Below are 20,526 nucleotides of genomic sequence, written 5' to 3' on the forward strand. Positions count from 1 at the left end.
GGGGGGGGGGGGGACTCCCGGTTAACTCCGGAGCTCCCACGTGTGCCGGTTTGCCGCGACGAGAGAGCAGGCGTGCGGTGAGAGGGCTTGAAAATGGGACATTTCTTACTCTGGACAGATCGCCGACCTCCAGGTAGAAGCAGATGATGAAAACGTTCCAGGTCATCCACACCACGAGCCAGGCTGCGTACTGCAGGACAGACAGAGAAAGGGGGGAAATCAAGACAGGATCTGACAAGCCTTTGTTGAAGAATTAAAAAAAAAAGAAAAGAAGAAGAAGAAACGTTCATGTTTTGCTTTTGGAGCGAGTAAAATGGGAAAACAGAGAGAGAGGCTTCACTTCTGCTGTTGTTAAAATGCAGAGAAAGAAAAACAACGGCGAAGAGTGTAACTAATCTCCTGAATCAAATCAGACAGGAAGAGACAATGGGATGGCAGAGCTTTATGTCTGTGTGTGTGTGTGTCTGTGTGTGTGTGTGTGTGTGTGTGTGTGTGTGTTTAAAAAGGAGTTACAGGAAGGAATGAATAAATTTATAGAGCTTTCATTTTCTGAATTGTCTCTCTAAATATTGTTTGTAGAGAGTCATTTTAGAATACGAGCTCCTCGCGTCTCCTGGGACAAAAAAAAAAAAGAACCTCCATCATTAATCACAACGTGCGGATCGAGAGGCTAAACAGGCCTCAAACGAAACTCACCCCAGTGATGTATTTGGGCCTGAACTGGATGGTGCCGAACAGGCCGAGGATGACGACGATGATGTGCAGGAAGTTGGTCAGGATGGGAGCCCACTGGTAGCCCAGGAAGTCGATCACCTGGCGCTCCAACACGCTGACCTGAGAACACACACAAGGCGCGGGTGGAGATCAGCAGAGCGCGATCAAGAGAGAACTCGCGGCACTTCGCAGCGGGCGGGCGTCACGCCGGGCTGACGCGGGCGCAATTAACACGGCGGCGACTAAAGCAGAGACGGCGGGGAAATGGAGAAACTGCGAGTGGGCTAACAGGGAAAAAAAAAAGAATCATTAATCACGATTAACTTCAAATGTTGTGATTTCTCGCTGTTCCTTTTGGTGCGGCGTGCACTGAACATAAAGGGGATTAGGACTACATTAAATAATAGTTATTATATAAACAGCAGGAGGAAATGCCTCGCGGAAATAAGAATCCACTGCAGCCAAACGATGAGTGCACTGGCACTGAAACATTTACAGTAAAACACTCCTTTTTACCTGACTGAACCAAATAACACTTGAACCTTCAGCGCAAGTTCTGGCTTGATTCAGACGAGGATTTACGGTGAACAGGAAGCCGACCAATAAAACAAGTAAGATCTGTTCAGCCTTTTTTGATTCAGGGTCTAACGCAGCCACAGTTTGAGACAAACATGTGAAAAAAATACACTAAACGTCTGCTGATGGACGGCAAAGAGTCAGATGAGGCCCGGTCTCACACAGGCACATTTAATTCACAATGGAACGTAGCAAACGTATCAAATGTTTGTTTTTTGGGGAGGAAAATATGGTACTTTTGAATTAGTTGGCAACAACACATCTGAAAACGTGGTAGTAGCTGAGAGTCATCCTGACAGATCGCTCGAGATCTCGCAGCACTGTGTGAGGTGGGCTCTTTGTCATTTGTAAATGATAATGTGCCGTTATCATTTGTGCCGTTTCTCCGCACAAGATGATCTCAGTGTAAAACTCTGGCCTGAAATGCGGCGGGCGATGTGCATTCCTTTAGGAAATGTTGGGCCTCTAATTGTGAAATCTGCGTTCATTCCTTTTTCATCAGTCCAGCGGCTCAGCGGGGACGAGCGGACGTGGCTGCAGCACCCATTTTTTGTTTCCGAACAGAACACAGAAAGGTCAAAAACAGGTCCAGAAAACAACTTGGTGCGCTACCGCCACCTTGTGCCACGCGGCAGTACCGGGTGCTGGGAAGAAACCTCCCTCCCCCAAACAGTCACACGAAGACCATTCGAACATTCGAAAGTCCTTACCCGTCCCTAATGCATTTAGCGTTGGTAATAATACCACAAATCTCTTAATACGTCCACATTATCACGCAGACAGTTTAATGCAGCGGTGAGCTCAGCAGAAACAGGGAAACAGCGGCAGCAGTAAGTGCTCTGAAAGATCTGCTGATATGTTTGTGGAGGCATCTCATCCGCCGATCGCCTGAGCGTTTCATCATTGTAGGAGGCCGGACAGGAATAGTGCCCATAACTGATGCTTCCTGTGGACCTCGTCTGGAACATTTTAAGGACGTACGGGGGGGGACTGCAGCGGGTCCGAGAAAACCGTTTGGGTCCCGGTCTGTAGGCTTTGACTTCATTAGTCGGTCTTTGGTTCGTACATTCAGGTGCAGGTTCAGCCGTTCGTAGTACACCTCACTCAGGGGACTTTTTTTACCTTTTTTTATACATATCAGAACATGTAACTTCATTTCAAATATATTTTCCCCGTAGAAACACACCAAGGTCCGCTCAGTTCCTTCAAAACCATCGTTCTCTTTGAAATCTGCTTCAGCATACTTGCTCTATTTTTGTCTTCTTGTGCTTCTTTTTACCTTATGTTCTGCTACTTTTAGCGTCTAGCCAGCCTTTTGCTACTTTTAGCATCCAGCCATACTTTTGTTGTTCTTGTCTACCATTTCATCTAGCAACCTGGACCCACTCAGAGCCATTGTACAAACAAACAAACGACTTTATCCAAAACGCCATCTGACAAACTGATTCACCTTTTTTTTATTTGCACCGCAACAAACACTTCTTTTCATACTTAAAGGACCACAGGGTTTATTTCTGGTCTTTTCTTTTTCTACTAAGAAGAAGCAAGAGGACATCAAATATAAATAAAGATAATTATTATGATTAATATAAAGAATTTCGGCTCTTAATGACACCTATCCCTTTTGTTGGATAACTATTGTTTGAGATGACAGATTTACAAAAAAAAACAAAGAATATTAATGTCCAAATTACTGAAGGATATGGCTTTAACAGACTGATAAGGTCATTAGTGTTTCATTTCTCACATCTTAAAACAGAGCTTAAGCTTCCATTTATTGCATGACAATGGCTCTGCTGTGGATCAAAATCTATATTTTTTTATTTTTTAACACCATTAGTTGAGTGTTTACACAGGGAAACTCAGAGTTGTTATTGGAATAAAAATGGATGAATACCATTTTAATAAACTCTAAAGTGTTGGGATGGATGTCACTCAGAGAATGTTGTGAATCAGGAATGTTTCAGTTTAATGAAGTAAACTGTAATCAGTTATACTTACACTGCTGTTAGGCTCACAGTGGTGTGTGTGTGTGTGTGTGTGTGTGTGTGTGTGTGTGTGTGTGTGTGTGTGTGTGTGTGTTTGGGCTTATTATCCTTCAGTCAGCGGAGCCTCATGCTGAGAAAGTTAATGAAGTCAGAGCAGTGTATGATACGGCGCTGCTACATTTATTAACACACACAGACAGACAGGCTGGGAGAGAGAGAGGGAAACGAACAAACAAGATGCACAAAACAAAATCCGCAGAAATTAAGAATGCTACTACTACTTTAACCTAAAAACAAACAAAAAAAAACCCTCTCTGCTTCATTCCGCGTCGTCTCGGCTCCTGTCACACCCGAGCACGCAGATCTCTGCTCGGCTGAGTTCCGAGTGCCCCCAACGCGAGACCAGATGGCAGTTCTACAGCCACGCAGGAAACACAAAGAAACGCACACCTGAGTCTGAACATACAGACATAAAACACAACAATCGGGCGTTACCTTTAATTATGAGGCACCGAATGTGAGGTTCGAAACGTAGACGACGGTGTATGAATGAGTGCGGCGACATATGTGCATCCACCCGTGTGTGTGTGTGTGTGTTTCCATGTCAAGGGAGGTCTGTTGTGTTTGCACTTGACAGCACCTGCTGTTATTGGACACACTGGGCCCAGCTGGCACCAGTGTGTGTGTGTGTGTGTGTGTGTGTGTGTGTGTGTGTGTGTGTGTGTGTGTGTGTGTGTGTGTGTGTGTGTGTGTGACAGAGAGAGAAGAAGAATGAAAGATGTTGCTCCTCTTTGTGTTTCCCCCTTTACGTGGGGGCGCTCTGTCTCTTTGTTTCTTTGTGTGTTTGCTTCATTGTGTTACGTGGAAGTGTGCCCTCCCATTGACAATTATTTAGTGCCGCAACTGTGCGCCTCCTTTTCACGAGGGTGCACGCACACCCATAAAGAGGCCATTACGCCAAGTCAGAGGCCTCCCAGCCCATTACCGAGGCCCCCGGGGGTGCCCACCCCCACCCCACCCCTTCTTTCATTATCGATAATATAAACAGTCCTCTCTCCAGCTGGGACAGCGCACACTTCGTCACACACACTCGCGGACCACACGAACACAAAGTTTTTCATAACAGGGAGAGAGAGCACGTTAGGCCGAACCAACCCTCGGCTGGTGCGGATTGCTCCGAACCGGGTCAGCGTAGGAACCGACAGGAGCGACATTCAAACCAACCGCCATCTGTCCCCTTCGCGGCGCCGCACTTGTCTTTTCGTATGAAATTCTCATTACACGGCTCGGCTGCAAAACAACCGACATCAGCTGCCTCGCTTCTTTGGAGCCGAGTCTCCTAGTTCACAAAAGACAAAGTGATCACCCTCCATGGCCCCCGCCCCAACCAAACCAAACCAAACAGCACGAGAAGCCTTGGCTGAAGTGTGAAATTGTCCTCAGTAACTTTCGGGGTAGAGATGTGCAAAGAGATTTGAATGGGCCATAGCCTCCAGCAGCGGATACGTTAGCAGATGTATCAGTTTTGTGATATATATATATATATGTAGCTGATGAAAGATTCTGCAGCGTACAGGTGGAGCTTTGAGCTGCCGAGAGCCCAGGTCCTGTGGGATCTGCTGCGACACGCTTTGAAGCTGCAGAGAGAGCTGTTCATTTCGGCGCTGCTGCTCAGGGGAATGGCCGTGCTCGCGTTCAGCCTATTCACAAACTGCAAAGTCAACAATGGACATTGCTTGTTAGTACCAAAAAGAAGAAGAAGAAAAAAAAAAAGAAAACAAAAAAAGTATTGGTTGGGAAAAAAAAAGTTTCCAGAGACTTCCTGTGAATATTTTAAGGAAGGGCAGCGTTCAGGATGCAAATGTCGCTGTAACTGGAGTGTGGTTGACAAAACTTAGAAAACAACTTGATATGCAGCCTTCTGTCAGCCTGTTGAAAGACGCCAGCACAAAACCCCCTCAGGAGCCGAAAGTGTTTATTCCACCTACTGTTTTGTTGGCTTAAACTGATGCTCCTCTTTGCTTCAGTTACTCAAAGGTGCCACTCTACTTAGAGCTGGAATAGGGCTGTAGAGCGTCGCAATCACACGGCCATTGCTCTACAATATGACCAATATGGCTCTGTGTTGCCATAACGCCTAAATAAACCCAACAACTTTGACTTGCATTTAAAAAAAAAAAAGATGCAAACTGATCCTGTTGCCAAACGGTTTGGAGTAGGAACTAATTTGCTGGTTGCAAACATTCTAAATTAGAAAGTTTTGGGATGTTTTAATGGCCACAGCGGCAATTTCTTCACCGGCACAGAGTGTTTTTTTTTTACCCAAGCAGGAACGGGGAGGTAAACTGATTAGTTTCCCACGAAATACAGAGACAACTGTCATCTGCACATTTACCCAGCTGTTGCTGAATAACAGAATTTATGAGCTGGCCGCACACAATAGTGAAACGAGCTGTGGAGGGAACACACACGCTCTCTCCGTGCTGCAGTTTTACTTCAGGCTCCTGTCAACATGTTCATAATTTAGAGCTGAGGAGATGTAAGAGAACATAGATTTAGGCATCTGTGGGTAAAGTTTGTTTTGGACCGTTTTTTTGAGCTGTAAGGTAAAGTTAAAAAACTGCACCCTGTTGCATTTAAACAATTACAGAAGCATGTATTCAAGTGAACAACAAATTAAAGTCATCTTTTGAGAATTCATTAAAAAGGAAATGTGCAACAAGGATGTTTTTATTTACTGGCACTAAGGGATGTGAACCGAGGAGTAGGCAACTGGTAAATACAACCCCTGGCAAGGGTTTTGGAATGACCCCTCTCTTGGAGAATGTTCTTACATTTGTTTAACTTTGTGTAAAATGAATAAATCACACAAAATGTCACAAAACAGTCTTTTTTTAAATCCCAACCTTCTGGCATTAAGAAACAATAAAAGAAAAAGGAAATATAATTGCTGTAGTCAGTCACAATTTCTTTTTTTAAATCAAGTAAATAAAGTATAGAATCATGATAAAACCAGCTTGATTTCTCTGGGCATGGACCTAACTAACGACAAACAGTGCTCTTCATCAGTCTGGCTCCAACTGTCTCGTATTGCTGTTGTCACAGAAGCTTTGCAGGTTGGGCTCTTGTCATTGACCATTTTCATCAATTTCCACCAGTGAGTTTCATTTGGATTGGGATCATTTGCGGGCCCATGTCGTTGACATTCTCTGTCTTTCTTGAAGGAAAGATGCATTATCACCTCGAAAAATGAAGTCATCATCATCAACTTTCAATGTAGACTTTGGTGATTATCGAAGATGTGATGACTGCCATCTTCCCCGTGCCTTTACCTGACAAGACACTTTTTCTCCAGTCCACGGTTGCTTTTCTTTAGCACGTTGTCAGCATGTTCTTTTCCTGTTTGGATGGTAACGATGGTCTTTGTTTGGCTTTTCTGTCTGTAAACCCCATTTCTTCTAGGTTATTTCTTACACTTCGGTCACAGACATTGACTCCAGTTTCCACTCACTTCTTTAGTTGTGCATTTTCTGTTTTCAGGACATTTCGCTTTAAGTCTTCCATCTGAACGCTTTGGTGTCTTCTTTGGTCCACCAGTGTGCTTCATATTTACAACCTTCCCATTTTGTTTGGACTTGTTCCAAGATTTTACCATATTTTTGATCTGAAAACAGCAACGGTGACTGACTACAACAATTATATTTCTTTCTTTTTTATCGTTGCCTAATGCCAGAAGGCTGTAATTTTGTAAAATGATAGTTTTGCCAGGGATTGGATAAGTATATTTATAAAAAATCAGAATCAAAGCTTTTTTTTTGCACATACAGAAAAGCGAAATGAATAAAAGCCTGGTGTTGTAATTGCCTTTGTTTGTCGGGAAAATATCTCATGAACCACTGGTTGGATTTTACTGAAACTCTTGGAAAGTAATCATTGAATGATTACCTGATTCAAAATGGCCACAACAGCTAATTGACCTCAGCGAACACAAAAATGGCTAAAACTATGTTAATTTTTCCAGATACTGGAGTAAAATTTGGTGTGCAACATCATCTGTTTGCCTTGGATTTTTAAGAAAATCAGATTGTAGCACCTTAGAGTGTTTCAAAGTTTGAATACATCTGTAAGTCAATGTGGTTTAACACAGTTGTCCATGAATATTTTAACTTTTCACTCCCAAAGTCATAATAATAGACTTGTGATCCCGAATATGCTTGGTTGAACTACACAAACGTTGCCAAAAAAAGAAAAATATATGAAAGCACAAAGACAACACAAATAGTTTTTATAATGATTGTGGTAAAACAATGCCAGCAGGAATTATTTTTCAATATTTGTTTGGTTTCTGGAGACCATCTCAGGACCCCCCAGCTCGGTGCTACGTAACACCATTTTAGTGTTTTTAGTGTGAAGACACTTCTCCATCTGAATGGTCAGTAGTTTGGTTGTGTTACAAACGGGGAGGAAGCATCAACCATTTTTCTGTTTGTAAGGACAATCAGTGCTGGGCATAGATACATCGAAATTTTTATAAGTTGTGATAATATTTTTTTTACTTTAAACTTCACACGACCATTTTGTATTTGAGGAATTTGAACGGAAAGTGGCTCAGTATGATGACGCTAAAAGACATTCCATTCGGGAGTGAACAGCTGCTGTGGTTTGAGAGACTTTTAGGACAAACTTAAGCTAATTCAAGAAAGAAAAGAGTTGCAACAGCTCCCCTCGAGGGAAAGTTTTTGCATTTCAACGAGAACCGTACGCGATGTGCAACATTAAAGTGTATGAACGCAACTTTCCTCAACGGTGACAACCATAGCCCTACAAGAAATCCTCTTCTGAAATCCCAGTAAAGACCTCCGAGTAGCTGAAATCTTAGCGAGCGTGTTTCCGTGTGGTGCAAATAGCACATAATCCCAAATAAGTGAAGCGCCCCCGGTGGTTCCCAGTCGAAGCATAAACGCTGTTTTAAACTGGTCAGTCGTTCGTCTAAGAACAGATTTAACTCCAGCCTCCTTGCTGCAAGATGACAGTGCTAACCAGTGCACCACTTTGCTGCCCGCATCTAAAAATAAATACATGAAATAAAATACGATGACGTGGGTTTGTTTTTTTGGGGTTTTTTTTACATTAAGTGAAGACTTTCTGCCTTTCTCTTTCTCACGAAAGCCCACAGCCCACAAATGTTGCTTCAGAGAGTGAGAAAAGAAGAAAAAAAAAAACACTCAGACACTTACAGAACAGATTAGCGGCTGATGAAAGGGGCAGCGCAGGCAGACAGAAAGTGCATTCAGTGAGTTTGGGAGAGATTTTGCTCTGATTATGAATGATAGAATGATATCAAAGAGATATTATTGCGGCAGTCAGTAAGTCTCTGTGTGACCATTATGAGACGGCGCGGAGTGATAAAAGTGTCTTTTATCTCCAACAAAAGGAGGAAAAAATAAGACGGAGAAGGACAAGGCGGACGGGACCGAGAGCTCTGATGAGAGGGCACGATGAGATCAAGAGGTGATTAGGATGTGACTGTTACTGATGACGATGAGGCCGAATCAGCCGGGGGCAAGAAATGAATCGTCACTTGTTGTGCTCCTCCGTTCCAGCTTTCTCCCCTCGTCATTTCCTTCCATTCGCTCTCCTTTTCAAATCAGCCCTGCTGCTCTCCTTCATCTCCTCTCCTACATATTTAATATGTGTTCATCTGTTACCAGATCTGTTGTGTCATAAAACAGCAAATTACCTCATCTGCCGTCCTCCCCTCCCTTTTTTTTCCCCTCCTCCATTACTGCACTGACTTACCTCTCCTTACCCATCACCTCCATTGTCTCCATCTTCAATACTCCATCTGCAGCCTCTAGCTCCCTTTTTGCACTCCCTCCACCTGTTTGCCACCTACCTCCATTCGCTCGCCTCCCCCTTCCTCGGCATCCTACCGCCCTCCCACCCACTCCCCCCGCCCCCTTTGGCTCTTCGGCTTCCGACCGGTGGCGTGACCTCAGAAAGCCGCTGATCAAATTCTCCTCCTCGACCAATTACAAGACGGCAGACAGAGCGGGGTGAGAAGGGGGGGGGGGACGCCGAAAGTGGTGGAGGGAAGAGAGGTGACAGAGAGAGAGAGAGAGAGAGAGCGAGCACCGGAGTGAAGAGGACGAAACAAGCAGAGGAAGTTTGAAAGAGCTCAAAATTGCTTCATGAGTCACTCCTGAAGCACCAACAAACGAATAAATGAAAACATTGAATATTTGCCCTTTTTCGCCTCCTCGGCTTCTGCACGGAAACAGCGTTTGGTCCCTGTTCCTCTTATCATAAACTTTTATCCTCCTAATAAAACTCCAGCGATGGTAGTTTACTGTTAACTTAATTAAGGCCGCATGCCTGCACATTATCCCACTGTGTACGGCAAAAAGCAATCCCCTATTGATCTTCGGCGCACAAAGGATCAATTCATCTCCATTGGAGGCTATTAGGGAGCATTTGTGGCTACTTAGGCTACTCTCGGAAGAAACGGCAAAGACAGCGGCGGGGAGGGAAGAAGATGGGGCGAGCGATGCAAAGAGCGAAAAGATGAAAGGGTGATATGGAAAGCAAAACTAGGCGTGTGGGGGGGGGGGAGTGCGTGAGACGGCGCAAACGCTGGTGGAGTGAAAGAGCGGGGCAACCACAAGAATGCTGATGGAGAGACACAATGGCGATCACAGGTGACAATCTCTCCATTAAATATCCAATTTCCCCCCCCATCCAGCCCCACTAACTGCCATCAGAACTGTTCAATCATATCTGTAATAGACATAATTTTTCTCGGCCCTTTATACACTTGGGCTGCACAAAAACTCCAGCTGAACGTCCCACTCAGATTAACTTCATGCTCGGCCGTATTACTTCAGGCGCCAGAGGAATACTTGTGACTCGCACAGACGATGAACTACTTGGCATCAGTTTGCAGATTCTTATACGATGTTCCTGCAGACACACAACTCTGAACGTAACAGCCCAAAGTGTAAAAACCAATAAAACAATGTCAACATGGTCTAACTTCATAGTTTTTCTGGCACTTGACTCTTTGGTTGTCATTATTACTTGTTTATGACAAGTTGACTGTTCTGCACAGTTGTGCCTTGGAAGTCTGTCTTCCTTAATTTGGTGTTAAGGCGTATCTAATGGTAATCTTATTGCGTAATATATATTTTCCCCTTATGAAAAAATACCAGAAAAACAACATATAAGAGCATTTGCACGGTGAACTGAGCGCTAATTACTACTGAAATGGTTTAAAATATTTAGATCAGCTCAGGAGGATACATGTCCTGTGAAAACTGAAATGATGTTTTCTCTTTAAAACCATTTCAACAGACATTCCAAGAACCGCAGCTCTTATTTTACTGTTTATTGTTGTTCAGCACTTTGGCTGCAGCTTGTTGTTTTTAAATGTGCTTTTTAAATAAATTGACTTGAGTTATGAACTTCAGAATATTTAGATAACTGATCCAAAAGCATATATATATATATATATATATATATATAACAAAAGTTGTTCTCTGCACAACTTCTAGAAGCATGCAGTTAAATTCAGGGCTGAATGAAAACAAATTCAAAGAAATGAAAAACACTGCAGGAAGGAATTTGTTGGAACTTGTTCAACATTAACGTGGTTAAAAATCTTTTTTTATCATTTTTTTGAACTGAAGTGTTGGATTGCAGTGTTTAAGATTTGGTCCTTTTGTTTTATCTGATACTGATCTGAGTCATTAGGATTGAGTATTGGCCATTGCCAAGTTTCAGTCTGATGCTTACATCATTTTGCTTTGGTTTACAGCACACACATGCACATTACATAGCATAAGTACATTAAGGTTATTAAAATCAATGTCATTGTGTGCTTGACACCTCAGAAACTCTATCTTGAAGTGCTACAACATGAGTAGATGTTATTCGTCAAGCTGTTTTTTTTATTATCAGCAAGGGAAGAAATGTGCCAGGTGACGGCGAACTTTTATCAACAACCTGGGTAACGCTGTGTCGGTTATATAATGTTGGGAGTGTAGGACGTACTGTGGCTTGAACAGCTCCAAAAGGCAACTATTTTCTCCACCACAGAAATGGGTTGGTCTTCCAGAAAGTCTTCCAATTTTTTGAAAACCTTTTTGTCTCACCACTGTCCCGAGGAAAGGTGTCTCTTCTCTTTAGTTTCCTCTAAAATGTGTTGCTTAGCGGTGCCAGCTTTAAGAGTCAGCTGGGTGAACTTGGTGCACTTAGCCGAGAGTTGAAATGCGCGATTAAATCGGCAATATTGAACGTAGCGTTGCTGCTACTGCCACGAGAAACAACCGAACTGCAAACGTTGAAAGAAGCTAATGTATTTTGTATTTTTAAAATACTTTTAACGCTGCGTTCTACAGCAGCTGTGTCACAGCATGGCTGACATAAAACCGTAGACAGTAGGTCGACAAAAGAGACGAAGAGCAGAGTGGGAGCAGCGACTCCGATATCGAACTGTTTAAAATGTCTGAAATGGGCAAAATGAAGGGTGGGCTAAGTGCCAGGAGGAAGGAGTGACCCAAGATTCCTTTTTTGTCGTTATTTCTTTGATTTTTAATTTTTTTTATTGTGATAGACCTTCCAGGCATATTTTACCATGCCACTGTGAACTGTCATGTTTTTAAGGTGTGAAGATTTGGGTTTTTATCGTGGTACCTTTATCTGATGTTTCTGTACGATGATTGTGACAAGCCCCACGTTTGTACTGGCTGTCCAATGGGTTTGAAATTCTGTGCCTAAAATATCTAATACCGTTAGGATTCTCTACAGTATGACTCTAAGTGACCTGGAAATTCCAGGTTTAAGGTCACTGGGTGAGCAACTCACCACGTTTTGCGAAAGGATGTTTTTACAGCTTTAACTTATTCCTTGCATGCGAGGCATCTGTAAATTCATCCTACGTCTTACGGGGCTTACAAATCCCCTAAACAGTTCCGACGCTAAAGGGCCAATAAAACCCAGACTGCTTTGCCCTTTTCTGCGAGTATACTCTCGGCCTGTTTTGTCTGCTGGAAAATGTTTTAATAATGAATAAATTAAAAGTAAAAGCACAACACCCGACAGAATTTCATGATCTTCCTTCACTTGTGAACAAAGTCCATCAGTCACTGTGAAAGCACATTACATGAGTGACGAATAGCTAATATCACAAACCCTGGCACTTGACTTGTCACAGCTCATGGATTGCTGTTCAGATTCTTCGTATTTGGCTCATTTATTTGCACTTTTGTTGGCCTGTCATAATGTCAGTTTCCATTAGTCTGGCTGCCAAGGCAGTCGACAGATGGACAGAGAAGATGGAGGGAGTGTTAGCCAGTTAGCATCACTCTGTAAGTACCCTGACGTGCCATGTGGAACAACCAAGATGGATCAAGATGGCAGCATGTTAATGAAGATGTGCTGAAGAGCGGCGCTCGCAGGCCGTCATTACGGTCACTCATCTTCATACTGCAGCTCGAACGGCCTGCCGAGAAACATGATGAGGAACTGACTGGCCCCAAGGCAGAATCCATTTTCTCACCTAATTTGCTATAATAAGCTCAGGCACCTGAAAAAACTCCGACGGCAATTTGGATCCCACGAAGGTCTGCGTGCAGATCTTATCTCTGCAACGTAACCACAACTACCGCTGAGGGAATTTGCTGTTTGCTTATCTTCCTTTTTTTCTTTTTTTTTGGATACGGTTTGTCATTTTTGCTCTCAGCTTGGAACGACAGAGTACCTCAGTGCAAACAGTCAGCGTCTTGCTCACTTCAAACAGGAAAAATAAAAGAAAAAAAGACACCATTGAGCCACATGTCGAGAGCCTGCCTCATCCCAGCGGTAAGGTGAAGATGTTTTAAGGTAGACAGCATGCGTTCACATATTAACTCAATGGGCTGTGCCGTGTTCGCACCATTGACTTAAGAGATGCCACTGACAGTGTTTTCATTCTGCAATGAAATCACAATAAGTCTAGTGAAAAGGTTTGTGTTCACGCTCTTATATGGGATTTTGACGATATCATGCATGTATTGATGCTTAACTAAGTGAGAAACTATCCATTTTTTCTCCCCTTTTCACCATTTCTATTAATATTTGACACATATTCTTTAAAAGCTCCCTTTCTGTATTTATTCATATTTTTTCCTGTCTTAGTTCTTCAACGCCATGACTACCATCGATCCACCTAACGTCTTCAAAATTAGGCAGAATGATTAATATTCCTAGGAAAGATTTCTTTATGTAAACGTGGCATTTAAATGTCAGAAACCCCGGCTAATCAGTTTGGTATTTCAGGAGATGTTCCCTCTCTGTCTCTGACTGTCCACCCCTCTCTCTTCATTTATTTCTGCCACTGCTCTTTTGTTTTTCTGCCAGCCGGGTGGTGCTCTCCCTCTGCCTGCAAACAGCAATGAAAGGAGGCCTTTGTTCCTGTTACCTGTGATACTTCTACCTGGTTCGACTTGTCACCAGCACGACGAGAAGCACGCTGAGGTCAAATCCCATTTGACCCCTTTCTGTTACCACTTAGCTCTATGTTTTGCACATTCACGCCAGGCGTAGGGGTGTCCCATTTTGTTGTGATGAAGATGGGGGGCAAGGAGGTAGCTGACTCCTCACATTGAGATTTTTCAGGGACACATCTTAAACGAACAGCCATGAGCTGCACTAGCAAAGAAGCTCACCAATAAAAGTATTTTCTCTTTCTTTTCGATGAACACAACAACCAATACAATGTCCGGTTCTACCTATTTGTATATATTTATTGTACGCAGCCAAAAGGCAAAATGCGAGCAATAATGGGATGTTTGTCTGTCAAGTTAGCAACATATCTCATGAACCACAGGACAGATTTTATTGAAAACTCTTAGAAAGTCATCACTCTATGTACATCTACAAATAATGAACTTTTGGAGCCAATCCAATCCAGGACGGCCGCCAAGGCTAATCAACCTTAGCCATGGATGATTTTTGTTCACAACTCTGGCATGAAAGGCGGTGAATGAATGTTTGGCCTTAAATTTGTTTGGTGCCATTGTCAAATATCCTGAACAAGCAACCAAAATAGCAGAAAATAGGGTTGTAGTTCTGCATTAAAAACTAGTTTAGCCATTGTGTCTAGATTGGTGTATTTCATGTAATACTTTGGTATTATTGCTGGTATTCCTGTTGTGAATTTATGTCATATACAGTATGTGACATAAATGGACCTATTTGCATTGCATCTGTTTACATAAACGATACTGGCAACAACCGATGACATAGCCACCACTTGACGGGGTATCTCATTTCGTAGTGAAATAATTTGATCACAACCCCTCATGACTTTGAATTAAGACTTAAGGGGTATGGGTAGCACAAGCAAATAAGCCCGAATCCTGCCAATTAGCGGCGTATAGAGTAACACGAAAAAGGGTCAGTGGTACGAAGACGAAGTTGGAACGACCTCAGCCTGCGAGGATGGCATGACCTCACCCCAAACTTCAGACAGTGCGACGGTGTTATTTATAACTCGCATCTGAAAGCTGATGCAGCCACGCACAGACACAAGCACACCGGCCGGCGCACACACAGTTAGTCGCACGTTACAAAACAAGAGCCAGACAACACGGCAGCAGAGAGACACAGACACAGCTGGAGGACATTCGCTCTCTCAGACTATCAATCAGATATGATTATCCTGCCTCGAACGAGAACATGTGTGTGCCCCGGAGTGTGCGTTCACACGGCGCTGAATGCGTCGTTAGCGATAATTGCAAGTTGCAGCGCGAGCTCTTTACAGTCATTTACGATGATTGACCAACTGATTATCATTAATATTATACACATAATTTCCATCTTTTCTAGCTTTTTTTTTCTTCCTGTTTTCATGTGGTTCCCTTAGCCTGGTCAAACTCTTTGCCCTGATCTTATCTTTGCTCTACTGTATGAAATTATTGACTTGTGAATGTGGGCCAAATCCTGTTTCACACGTTCCTTTTACTTTTCAGCCCTCCCCCTATGTTTTGTGCAACCAGACTGAGACAAACGGCATCTTGGTCCTCTTTTTGGGTTTAAAGCAAAGACAGAAGAACGGGGCTTTGTCGCCCTTAAAACCTGAGACGTTTCAGGGGCACACTGTGAAACAAAGACGTATAAGCTGTGCTTGTAACTATTTTGGCACACCATATGCGCATATTGACGTTATATCTGTCTAGTAAAGGGAATCAGTGGCAACTGATGGCATATCGACTTCTTGAAAGAGGCATCGGCTGTCACAGTGGATCATTTTAACAGCTGCTCTTTGCAACTTTGAATTAAGGGCCAAACGGTGGGTGGAGGTCTTTGGATAGGGATCGGGGTAACACAAAGAAAATGGGATTCAGCCTTAATGTCTTTGACCAGAGCCCTCGCCCACTGCTGCAACCTTTGAGAGCTGTCTGTTCTTGTGCCTGTCTGTCAGATTGCCTTTTGTTCTGTTGTGGTCAAACCAAAGACAGGTTGGCATTACTTTAGGAAAACAAGAGTGGATTTGTTGGAATGTCTCGATCAGCTCAGAGCTTGAGAAAAGGGAGTGGGGGGAGGGGGGGTATAAACTGAATGATCAGAGATAACAGAGAGAGAGAGAGATGTCTGCAAATACGAAATGTTTATTTCCAAAGTATTAGTCAGATTTTTCTTTTTTGATTCGGCACTTTTGTCGGAATTATAATCAGAAGCTCATATACTGAGAGACTTGCAGTTAATAGCAGCGCTGCAGTGATTTCAAATATCTATGAGGATTTATACAATTTGTATAAATGGTTTATTCTCCTGCTTTTCCTCGTCCGGCTCTTTAATAGCACAGGCTTCCCTTGCTTATTGCCTTCTCCCTCCCTCTGTATCTTTTCGTCCCTCCCAGTGGCTCTCTTTTCTTCTTTTCCTCCATCACCAGCCTGCTTTCTTTCTTTCTTTCTTTCTTTCTTTCTTCTTCGTCTTCCTCTCTAGCTACCGCTTTCATCTCCTCCTCTCTTTTACCTCTCGCACTCTCCGTCTGCAACTTTCCCTCTTTCCCCATTATCTCCCCTTCCTCTTTTCTCTCCTCCGCCTGCCCTGCGCTTCCCTCGCTCCATCCTTCTCGTAATCGGTTTCTGTGTCACTATTCAAGACACCCACACGAATGCAGCATCTCTCCTCAGTCAATCTGTAAATGAATTATAAGCCCACCAATGGTTTTCCATTCGTACACTCTTATATCTTAATGGCCCATCTATGCGGGCAATGCTTTTATGAGAACAGAATGTGTGTGTGCGCATGTGTGTGTGTGGTTCAGCCGCTGCATGATAAGTAAGAAGAATTAGGAAGTACCTTCATTGTACCCAGGGGCTCCTATTTTCTGTGTATTAAGTGCATGTGTGTGTGTGCTCACGGCTGCATGTTTAATGCGTGCCGCTTTTGTTGGGCTCGTGCAACGAACAAGTTTTGTCTTTTAAGTGTGCGCGCGTGACTGTGTGAGGGAAGAAGTGGAAATGACACCAGATAAACCCACAGATGGACGCCCAGCGGGCTCAGAAACATTAAGACCACACACACACACACATACAGATTGGTAAGCAGATACTAGTCTCTCCATCTCTCTGAAAAACCACACGGGAGGCGAATGAAATCAACCACATCATTGGTGGTTGTGTTCATGTGTGTCCTTACAGGAGCAGAGTGTGTGTCTGTGTGTGTGGTTTTTTTTTTTTTTTTTTTTTTTTGCTTAAATGAATCCTATCTTCAGGAGGCTCATGAGCTGAAATTTAACGCCTATGCCCATCAAATTGCAGTTTTAAAACCAAGTAATTCCAGTTTCTCGACACAAACTGCCCCTTCAGTAGGTTAGGAGACAATAAGAAGAGTGTGGTTTGTTGCATCTGGGTAAGGGCCAAAACTAAATTAACTTTGTGTCCCGGCCCAAATGGGGGACATAAATAGAACCTGGAGTGTCCAGGCCAACAATGAACTGCCGGCTATTGCTGTCGCCTCATTTAAATAAACTTCATTGTGCTCGCGGCACTCATAGGCACCTGGCACTTTATTTCCTCCCGCTTGTCATCGTGAAGCAGAAGACGCGGCCATATTTTAGATGACTGCTATCGCTGAGGCCACGTTGCTTATTGCCCATTCACAGTGGAGCGGAGTGGAGCCGAGCTGGAGGGGTGCATGCGGACATGAAAGCTCGTCTGTGTGTGTTTCCTGTACAGGAACAGCCGCCGGGCAAACTGCACTTCAGCCATTTATGATATTTGAAATCTAGAAGCCTCTTAAGCTTTGCATCTGTGGAGAACCTGATGCTAAGGGTCAGTCAGGCCTCTTTTTTTTTTTACAAACCCGTTTGCACAAAAGACGATGCGATGTCAGCGAGGGAAATAAAGCCAAAACTTACATTTGAGAACATTTTTTCAATTCTTTAATTAATAATCATTTTTTCTTCTTCAATGCTTATTGTAAATTCAGTTCTAGCAACGATAATATTTAGATTCAGACAGATTTACTTCTGTGATAAAAATGAGTCTAAATCAGTTAAACTACACGTACGTACGATGAATTATGGTTGAGTTCACAGCTACTCACTGTACACTAAATCTGTATTACTGTTGCTAATCAGTCATACAAATCAGATGTGAATGACAGAATGAACTTTTAGGACATGTTCAATTTTATGGTTTAGACTAAAGTAAAAAAAAAAATCCGTCCTGGTTTGCTTTGTTGTCAGAATCTTTAGATGAACACCTTGGGTTTGCTGTAAGGAAAGAGCAGTTTGCCTTTACCAGATAATAAGCAATATACACATCACACCTGAGTTTAGAAGAGCTAATGAAGCCTGAAATCAAGTCTCAACAGTGGGACATTTGGACATCTTTGGTCAAATCCAAAATCCACTGGCCACTAGAGACCAAACAGTTGAATGGTTTTACCAATTACACAGGGCGTGTTTGCTGCTAACATCAGATGTGAAACTGCATCAATAGATGATTATAAACCAATCAAAGATAAAAAAAAACTGATCATTCAAATATATTTTTTTAGTACTTTGCTATTCTCTCTCCCAAAACAGTCACATCAATCAATGAATCACACACATTATGAGCTTTGAACTAAAGGATATTCTTTCACTGAACTTGAAGTGCCAAAAAGGGTTTTATTAAAGATTTAGAGTGCAACAGGATGTCACATCTGAAACTCCAGTTTATAACTTAACCCCCCAGCTTCTCAAATGTAGGCAATAGCATATGGGATAGAATTTGATAGACCCAGAATACAGGAAAATCTGACTGCAGAGCTTGATTTGTCCTCTCTGGGCCACCATTTTAACAGAAAAACACAACACAACACTGTGGAGGGGCAACAATACATATCTGGATAGAAATTGCTATTTTGTTGTGTCTATTGAAACACATTGAGTTATTTATTTTTTATTTTTTGCACAGCCACAACACAGGCTTACATATTTATACGAGACAGAGACCACTGGGCAACCGCTGAGTGACCAATAATTGCCCAGATCTCTCAGTAGTCTGTAAAACACTCCAAAAAGTTGGTTTTGCAGAAACGCTCCGAATATCCTTGAGCGTCCACGAAGAGACTAATGATTTAAATCCTGCATTTTTAGTGAAGATGACTTGGCTTACCCTACAGAGAAGGTTACAGTTTGGTGACTGCAGCCAGCTAATGCAAGAGCTGAGACTGGAGGATTGAGGCGAGCTTCTCCAGCTCCCTGCACATAAACACGGCCATGGTCGACGGGCTCTTGAAAGGGATCGGCTCTGAAATCACTAAAGCTGACATCAACTGGAGAGAAAGTCCGGAATCGGGACTCAAGTAACCCTCAGGTGCCTAGCTTGAGGTGACAATTCTGGGCTGAAAATTAACCAAAAATGGAGCGCTCGTTGAGAGACCGCCGAGAGGTCGTTGAAAGACTAGAGAGACCATTGAGCCCTCATTGAGAGATTGCTGAGCATTCACTGAAAGGCTGCTACCCTCGCAGGCCGCTGTGACCCGACCGGTTTCAAAACTGAATGCAAACCATGGCAACCACAGCGTTGGCTGAAAAATCGCAGGGAAATCATTGGAAGACCCCAGAGAACAGCGAGAGCTCAGTAATCTGTCAGATCTGTTGGACACTCAGTGGTCTCGCCTCTGACGAAAAGGGGGCACAGCTTTATGACTCTGAAAAGTAACTAATAAATTGTATTTGAACAGAATTCAGAATTCCAAATCAAATAAATGCTACGTCCGTTTTCTCCTTATCAGCTGTTATCACTTTATATTTCTTTACCTTCTTATTTTGAGTTCTTAACACATTTGTAAATCTCTGTGTGGCACATTTTTTTGGTCCGAGAAGTCTTATCCGGTGTGATCATGTACTGTAGGTTGTTTATAGTTCCTTCTACATTTGAACTCTTCTCCATACAATATTTTTTCATCCCTGTCTTCTTCCCTCTCTCTCTCTCTCCCTCCCTACATTTGCTAATCCAAACATTTTCACCTCTTTCCATCCCTTTCTCAGACCTTGTTTTGTGAACACTTTCCCTCTTTCCCTTAATCGCTCTTTCCTCCATGTATGCCTTTTTTTGCTACACCCTATCTTGCCCTTCAGTGCCTTCTACCCCTCTTTAGTGCCACATTATCACAACTAGCACATGGGTTTCCACAGCAACACACACAAAGACACACAGAATCTCAAAATCACACGCGGGCAGACTGCACCTTCACCTTTACACACACACACACACAGATAGCTACAAGCAGACAGAGGTTTACCAATGTAATCAACGCCACACGTACAAACTTGTTTCAACACACACACACACGCTCAGATGTAATCACAGTGAGTGCTGAGAGTGCAGTGCAGAGGTGTGAGAGCTCTCAATGCTTACTGCCTGCCATCAATCATAAAATCCTTTCTGGGGATTGGACAGCTGACAGTGTCGGCATTACACATCGTCTCCCTTTATATCAATCAATCACGTCGAAGGCCCCGCAAAGGGCCTAAAGATTGCCAAATGATATTGGTCTGCTTTCATCAAACTTTGTGAGTGATTATACGCCGGATTCAGGGGACAGATTTATTTGGTGGTAATATGTGTTCAGTTCATCGGCTTTTTGTGTCTTTCGGTGAAAAACGCTGCCTCAGCGCGCATAGGTGCGAGCTGTAAAATAACAGATACGCTTCATGCATGAGGCGAATGGAGAGGCAACAGCAGCTCCCGGGGGGGGGGGGGGGGGG

At 43.1% G+C, this 20,526-nt stretch overlaps 1 protein-coding gene across 1 annotated transcript in view; it reads right to left on the reverse strand.

Annotated features, from left to right (window-relative positions):
- nkain2 (sodium/potassium transporting ATPase interacting 2) overlaps positions 1-20,526 on the reverse strand; it is a 96,813-nt gene that overhangs the window by 44,114 nt on the left and 32,173 nt on the right. The window contains exons 3-4 of the mRNA XM_017409269.3: positions 697-834; positions 110-190 (exon numbers count right to left, since the gene is read on the reverse strand). Coding sequence (XP_017264758.1) covers positions 110-190; positions 697-834 — 219 coding nt within the window. The remainder of the gene's footprint in view (positions 1-109; positions 191-696; positions 835-20,526) is intronic.

This window comes from Kryptolebias marmoratus, linkage group LG19 (genome assembly GCF_001649575.2).
Source record: "Kryptolebias marmoratus isolate JLee-2015 linkage group LG19, ASM164957v2, whole genome shotgun sequence".
Classification (NCBI taxonomy): domain Eukaryota; kingdom Metazoa; phylum Chordata; class Actinopteri; order Cyprinodontiformes; family Rivulidae; genus Kryptolebias; species Kryptolebias marmoratus.